General features: G+C 34.3%; 1 protein-coding gene across 1 annotated transcript; it reads right to left on the minus strand.

The window, feature by feature from the left end:
• Positions 1-205: 205 nt before the first annotated feature.
• Positions 206-6,467, minus strand: LOC105340793 (forkhead box protein F1). The gene is made up of 2 exons (XM_011447015.4): positions 5,126-6,467; positions 206-593 (listed from the first exon to the last, which is right to left on the minus strand). Exons 1-2 carry the CDS (start codon positions 6,189-6,191, stop codon positions 457-459), a joined length of 1,203 nt encoding a protein of 400 aa, XP_011445317.2. The 5' UTR covers positions 6,192-6,467; the 3' UTR covers positions 206-456.
• Positions 6,468-8,425: the final 1,958 nt, after the last annotated feature.

Raw genomic sequence — 8,425 nt, forward strand, 5'->3', positions numbered from 1 at the left:
TTGTATTTATAGTTGTATTTGAAATACTTTGGGAGATTTAGTGTAAAATTATTTTGATCATTCAATGTAAGGTATGGTTTTGCCGCTGAGCGCTGATAATAGACGATTGTATCAAGTACTTTGGGTTGCGATGTAAACATTGTCAGACCAATTACCTGACAATGAATCGTTGAAAAAAAAAGTATAGATAAACACAGCAAATCAGAATATTTTGTGTAAGTTTATATATAGAAATATACAATACATTGTATAGAATAAGATCCACATGTCAAATTGCTAAAAATACAATGAATATTATCAAAATGTCACATACAACATTAAATTACTAACACACACAGTCCATTTTACACCCGAATCATACATGTATCATATTTTTTTGATTTAATAAAATATTTCCACTCTTCAATGAGACAAGATTTTTTTTTTCTGAGCAAATTCTTCATTCGATCAGCGTTGTCACATGACACATTTCTCGGTATAATATGGCGCATGATGCAGCGCCGAATTCATTGCATTTGTTCCATAGTGTCCAAAATATGGCTTCCTGTCACAAGACGTATTCTGGCTATAAGAAGGTGCTTGAAGTCGCATGCCTGAAAAAAAAGACAATTAAGAAAATTAGGAAACATGAAGAAAAAAAAATCAAACTTATTGCATACCCAGGTGGACAAAAAGAGAACTCAAAGGATTTTTTTTCGGAAATCTCAAGAAAGAAAAATATACCCAAGATCACGTGTACTTATTTTTCTATGCTAACCATCTTAGACAGGCGAGATGACTTATTCATTAGGGCGAGTTCACGGAGGGAGTTATCTGTTACAATACATCTGCTTCGTTTTCGGGACAAATTACGTTCCCATTAAGAGGATCGGGCTCCCCTCAATTCATAATGCACGTTTTGGAACGTTGTAGAAACCGCCAGGTCGCCGTGTACAACAGGTGTTGAGAAAGTGTCTGAATTTTGCCCGAGTCTAAATTACATGTACTTACTGAAGTAATGATATATCTTTAAAGTCATTATGCTTGTTGGAAGAACTTTAGTCTACGTATAGATAAGATTGAAAAAAAAAATTAATATCGTTACTTTATTACAAGAATAGATGTAGGAGTGATGAGATATTGTTTGTGCAACAAGCGAATGTTGAAGTCCTCAAAATCTTGTATTCCTAAATTTGTGGGTTTTTTTTGTTTGTTCTATTTTTACAGCTGAAATGATTGAAATATGTTTAATAATCTGACTGTTTTTATTTATTACACTAAAATAAGTTTGTTTTGAACTGAAATAAAAAGACTTTGCAAAGGTTTAGTTCTTTTCACTGTGATACTATAATACATTGTTCAACTTAATTTCTAATCCAATATATCGGATATTGCATCTCAAAATATTGTATCGTATTGGAAAATTTTATTAATACACGCCCTTAATGTACATGTAAGTCATCAACAGTGATTTTGTATTCATATAATATTTGCATCTTTTACTGGAGTTTGATACTCTCTCGATACAAATATAATATCTAGTGTATATAAAAAAAAAACCCAAGCTATAACGTATTATATAGGAGCGATGTCTTCATACTGGTAAGTTATAAAACCACATCTTATTTTTGAATAAAATAAATATTTGGGGAAAAGAAGTCAATCAAGAGATACTAACTTTTCGTATTGATTTGGTATGATATAAAAAGATACAAATTCGATTGATGTCGAAAAAATAACATTTTCCGCCGAAAAAAACATGCATGCAAACAAAGCTTTATTTTCCAAGATGAAAATTTCCATATCAATCTGACACCACACTAAATGGTGTCACGCGGATCCCCGTAATTCACAGTTATCGTCAGATCGTGTGTGGGGCTTCGTCAGATCGCCACAAGGGTACCACTGGTGGCCCTTCAGACGGAGATAAAAACATGAAGAAAGTGTTTTCCACACGATAAAGGTGAAGCAACCGACAACGTCAAACCGCCATGCGGAGATAAAACGCCATATTTATTTGCTTGACACTGATGTAATAGTTTTCATTATGATTTTTTTATCAACCGATTTTTTTTCCTAAAAATTTTCGACTTGAAAGAATTTTAGAATATAAGCTAGTATTTATATATATAACATCCATAAGGCACATTGAATGACTTTTGGCAACGATGAACAGTAATCTATCATTTTGATTTTTAAAGAAATTTATTTAAAAAAAAAACAAAAAAAACGACAAATGTTGCATTCGTATCAAAAGTTATTTTTCGCACATTTTTTTGTAAAATAATTAAGAAATAAAATCTGCATATTAAGAAGAAAAATCGGGTTTTTTTCTTTGGTTTCACAATAACGACTGCCAACGACGCAGATTTCTAGTCATATGAACAGTTCATGCTGCGAAGCCCCACGAAAAATCGCATCCTTACAAAGTTTTTCGTTCCGTTACGAAATCATTGGATATTTCGTTACTATCTATATATACATTAAATTGCTTTGTCAAAACATTGGACAAATTTTTGACGAGAAATCAAGCATTTCCTTCTTGTCTTGATATTGTCGTGGTCGTTTTTGTGTGTAAAGAAAAGATTTGGAGGTTCTAGGAACCCGCTAAGACAACAAGAGAAGGAAAAATTCCGCTTTCCCTTACACTTCCTTGCGAAAACATCGTGTTTGAAACCAAATACAACAAGAATTATGTTGTTTTCCTAAACATTCTCTCACGAATCATCACTTCTGATGAGGGTAATGCGGCGATTCTTATCCGACAAGAATAACCGTGAAATGCCGCTCATCGACCAAAAGCTTTCAAGATCTGTGGTTTCTGACCAGTCTTATCTACAATCTAAAGAGGTCCCGAGTTATGCAATTCACCGTATCGTCCGAAGGAACGGAGGTTTACTTAACCCCTCCGAATAAACAAACAATCCCCGCGGTGTCCGAGCGGACCCCAGTAATGAAGCGTTTGATAGTCCTGATGAATTATCATATGACGATCAGTTTGAAGTGGACGCTTTTCCTCTCGGGACTTCCCGGGGGTTCACATTAAAGACCATTAAATTATCTACACCCGAGGAATAACATTGTTTCAATTTCACAGTTAATCGCCGGCACAAACGCATGATAATATTTTCATACCCGACTTATCCGATATGGTTGATCTATATCTATGTAAATTGCATAATTGATCGTTCGTTCTAATACGTATTAATTATGAATATATCTGTAAAATATTATTTTCAATGTTTTTCAGATTTAAAAATAAGTATACAAATTACACAAAAAGAAAAATTATCAAATTGATAGATGTAGTCTAGATGAAATAAATTAATTTTTTGTTTCACACTTATTCAAGTTCACAAAATATTTGACGCTTGCTAGTTTTACATATCCCATATTCAATATGATATACTATTTATTTATCACGTATTAGTTTTTAGTGAATGTAGTATATATAAATCAGAGAAAGGAGAGAGAGAGAGAGAGAGAGAGAGAGAGAGAGAGAGAGAGAGAGAGAGAGAGAGAGAGAGAGAGAGAGAGAGAGAGAGAGAGAGATTCGTAATGTGATTTATGGTCAATGTACATCTAATTCTTAATTAGTGACTAATTGCCTGATTTTCATCAGAGATGAGGGAGTCTGACACAGACAGAACCATACGGATCCCGACCCCTGACACGCCCCTGGAGGACCCCGAGGTATCGCAGGGAGCGCTATCTGATGTGTCAGGGAGGGGCTCAATTAGTGGACACTTGTGTACAACCACGAGTCCTTCATGGTCGAGCTGTACGGAATATCTGATTTTCCCCCATAAATACTATAATTCAAAGGATTAATTTACAAGATATTTTGATATATACTCGCTAGAATGTCATGTGTTTATATGTATAGATTTTAAGTTTTCAGATTACAAAACAAATGTAGACAATAAGCAGAATGAGAACTTCAGAAGATAAATTCAAGTATGATATTATTTAAGCCCGATATTCATTGTTTAGAAAATTAATTTAAAAAAACGAAATGAAAACCAAACCAATGTATTTTTGTGGGTTTTAGTTTTGTTTTGTTGCTTTTAGGCCTATTACATTATCATTTACTATTTTGCGACAGGACACAGGCGGTGCATGGTGGGATTGCTTGCCACGGCCACTGGTAGATAAGGTCATGACATCTGTATCGGTGTACCGATCTGGACATTAATTCATTAGAGGCGCTGGATAATCACCCCTTTTAGCTCATTAACAACCAGACACATAAGTTACTGTCTGGCGTAAACACTATGTGAACAAAAGCCTTGCAGTCTCGTACCAACGGTTCAAATATTTGGTTGCTCAAGAATTGATTTTATTTTCCCAAGAAAAAGTCAATGAGATATTTATGAATATTCACTATTTAATCATCATATCTGTCATAATCTATGAATATTCATTATTTAATCATCATATCCGTAACCGGTGTTTTCTTTTAGTTCCTCAAAGAAATAAATATTTTTCTCGATTGATTAATCAGAAAATATTTTAAATTTTTCAAAATTCAATGTTGAAATTATAAACTGGTTGTATTTCTTTTTTTTCAGATCTTATATTTTAATTTAGTTAAATGCATATACTCAGCTTGATGTAAACAATCGTGTGATATACAAATAAAATTTTTATATTTTTTAAAGTATTCATTTGAAACTTTTAATTACTGGTAGTTTATATATCCAATTTTCTAAGCAATTGATCGATTATATACCGAGTTTTGGAAAAGTACACGTAATCCTTGAAGGGATTCTTCTGGTATTTGGGCCTAGATTTGAAAACACCCCGTCGAATGAAAACACAAACGTGCTAATCCCTCACACGTGGAAAGAACATTTTTCGACCGTTTTGTAATTTTTTAGGTGGGTGAAGAATGCTCCCTCGTGAGTTGTGTCAAAAACGATGTCAGTTTTTTTCGACGAAAAAAACCCGGCGATAATTGAGTTACTTCTGTTGCAAAATTCACTAATTAATGCGCCGGTTTCAAACGTGCAAAAAGTTGATAAGAGAACTGAATAGTTTCTTCCTTAAAAAATAACAGAAATTTTTGCTGTTTAAACATTTCTCATTTGACGTCGGGGTATAAATAATGAGTTAAAGAGATATATTTTTTAAAATATAGATGTACCTGCAAGAGCTAGATCCATAGGTTCTGATGTGGTAATGGTGTTGGTTACATATGGTGAAGGCTCCCCGGAACCGGATGGAGATATACTGGGAACGGAACCTGTGCTTCCCGCCGGACTAAGAGGTTGCTGCTTGGAAAAACGTTGCGTTGTCCACGCCATGGAAAGACCCTGCATATTATGGTCTCTGTCATATAAGGGGAGATTACCCGAGGGTCCACTCTGAACATACTCCCCCTCTAATCCGGACATAGCACAACTGGACCCGAACCTTCCACTCCCGGGTAAATTAAAACTACAATTTTGATTGTACTGATGCTGAACAGTGGAATAGCTAGATGGGTGAAGTCCTGTGGGTTGTGACGTCATCATCCCTGACGTGTCATAAGGCTGCGAGGAGTTCACTGCACATTGCATGTTCATAGAATTCATATTTGTATTTTGAAAGAAATCATAATGGGACCCTAGCATTGGAGATCCAGCGGGAGTCACCCCATTCATTCCGATCATTCCGAAAGGCTTCAGAGCCTGACATTTTCTTCGGAATCCTCTTGGACGGCGACGGAAGGATCCTTCCTCGAACATAAATTCGGCTGCAGGGTCGATGGTCCAGTAATGTCCTTTCCCGGGCCGACCGAGGCCCTTAGGTAATTTGATAAAGCACTCATTCAAAGATAGATTATGTCGGACAGAGTTTTTCCAACCTTGGTATGTTCCTCTGAAAAATGGAAACCTTTGTTGAAGAAAATTATAAATTTCACTCAATGTGCATCGTTTGTTAGGGGTAGCTTGGATGGCCATCACGATCAAAGCAATGTACGAGTAAGGAGGCTTTTCCTGACGCCGAACCCCAACTCCGGGTTTCTTGGCGTCTTTCGGATTTGGTTCCTCCGTTGTAGTGGTGGTCGGTGTTTCCTCGGAAGAGTCCTCGTCGTCGTCATCAGAAGTCGCGTCATCATCGCAAGTATCTGGTTCGGTTTTGGGAATTATTTTCCCGTCCACGTCCTGAAGGATTTGCAGGTTTGTAGAAATATCCTTGCTATCCACGAGAGTTGTTGCAGTCTCCATCTTGTTTATTTTTCTGCGTTCCCAATAGTAAACTGACCGATATTCAGACTACTATCTAGAGACCTCGCACAAATAAATATACCAACAAACAAGTAAAAATATACACTAAAGCCAAAATATTATTGTGCAAAAAATCGGTAGTCCAACAGTCACACACGTAGAAATATATCAAAAGAATATTAGTCCATTTTTGCCTGTTCTAATCGTTTTCATTTCACTTTCGTTGATAATGTCATAAACTTGCGATCATGTTTGATTAAATAGTACATCCAAATTCCCATTTTATGCATAATTTGCCGAGAATTATCGCATCAAAATGCTGCTGCTCGATTTTCGGCGATTCGGCGTTTTGATTGGTGGAATGTTAATGAGGCGGGCGGCCGCTTTCGCTGTCGGTTTATCGGTATTAACCAGATTCAGCAACAGGGGTAACCCAATCTACAGTAGAGTCCCGCGGAGAAAGATAAAGCGGAATCAGCGTACAATTCTTCCATACAAATGTAAATATCCATGATTTTATTTTTACACAAAAACAATTAAACGAAGAGATACAAATTAAGAAAAAATATTTTCTTTGATTAGGACGTTATTTATTATAAAACTTGAATCCAAGATATAAAAAAAAACCGAACGAAAAAGAAGTTACACACACACAATGAACTTTTTACCAAACAAATGTTCTAGCGTTTTGTAAATATATTTACGCATATGAATTTCATTTTATTTTTCGTTAAAAATTCAGTTATTTTGAATTAAACTATTTTTTATATCAAAAAGGAATTTTAGATAACCGTAAAAAAACCATTGACAACAATATTATTTTAACAATAAGGATAAAATTAATGCTTAAACATACAAATACAATGCAGTCTCCCTTCCCATAAAGCTAAAAATATCGACAATTAGACTTGTAAAGATATATTTTTATACATGAATGTTATATATTCATAAATTTGCAAAGTTTGCTTGCTAGATCTTTTTGTCTATTAACTATTTCTAAAAATCTTTTGGAAAAAAATATTCTTTCTTTTCGGCACATGCATGCAAAGTTGGGCATATTTTAAAAATCAATCAAATGTCAAGCTTAGGGATAATGACAAGCTTTGTAAACAAATGTAGATTTCACTTTAAGCAAACGATGTCCATGGCAATATTTGTTTGTTTTGAAAAATCAGTTTAATTCAAATTTATTTTTTATATTCAAACCAATTGATTGAAAGTTTTTGAAATAATTTGATCTAATAGAAATTAAACTTCTACAAAATATTCAATTTTGGATGGTGAAACCACGAATTTAATTTTTTAAAATATGAACCTGGCATTCGCAATAGCCGTCTTTGATTTTCGTTTATATCATAAACTTTGTATATACTTTGTATATCATTCTTGAATTAGTATTAAAACTCTTACATTGTTACACTTAAATTACATTGTTACACGTTCTTAATCTTCAGAAAATATTTCCAACAAAAACAAAAACAAAACAAAATTGTAAAAGTTTAAATCATCGTTTATGTTAACTAAAAGAAATTGTACGTGTGCAAACACATTTGAGAAAAGAACAGTTATATGTTGTTATTGTTGATGCCAATTAGATACCGAAACAATAAATGTACGCTCACCTTTAATTAAATAAGTGAAAATAAACAATCATACAACAGGGAAATATATTTTTTCTTAAGGCTTTGCATCGGATTTAAACACTATAAACAGCAATCAATGTACGTTGATTAATATTGCGAATAATTTTAACAAATGCACACACGTCACACGTTTGTAGTAGTACTTTGGCAGTTATAGATCACGATATGATTGTTTTAATTTCATTTAGATAATCTGATTGCCTCGAGATAATGCCCCGATGACTCGTTTCTTACTGCGCGAGAGTCTCGCTATCTCTCGTCATCTCGCTTGTGACGTCACTGACACCGAGACCTGCTGCTATTACCTCTCTGAGCCCTTTTCATTTCATAAATTACCAAATATTTGACACATAGGTCAGAAGCTATGTTGAGAGCTTCCAAAACTTTTTATTGTTGTGAGAATAAAAAAATCCCTTTTATAATATAAATGCCTTTCTGAAACTATGTTGTACAATTCCAAAACCACACACGAAGTTGTGCAGATTTTTGGTGATATTAATTGTTCAATATATGTGTAATGGAACCCACGTTAATAGGATGATACAAAAGAAAAGCGTTGCATAATGACCCTCCTTAAAGACATTTATAGTT

This window comes from Magallana gigas, chromosome 3 (assembly GCF_963853765.1).
Source record: "Magallana gigas chromosome 3, xbMagGiga1.1, whole genome shotgun sequence".
Classification (NCBI taxonomy): Eukaryota; Metazoa; Mollusca; class Bivalvia; order Ostreida; family Ostreidae; genus Magallana; species Magallana gigas.

What these genes read in the sequence shown, in the direction of transcription:
- LOC105340793 (XM_011447015.4), bottom strand. Translation starts at nt 6,191, where the DNA reads ATGGAGACTGCAACAACTCTCGTGGATAGCAAGGATATTTCTACAAAC. An exon ending in TATGGATCTAGCTCTTGCAG is followed by an intron (nt 594 to 5,125) that starts GTACATCTATAT and finishes CTTTTTTTTCAG; the next exon opens with GCATGCGACTTCAAGCACCT.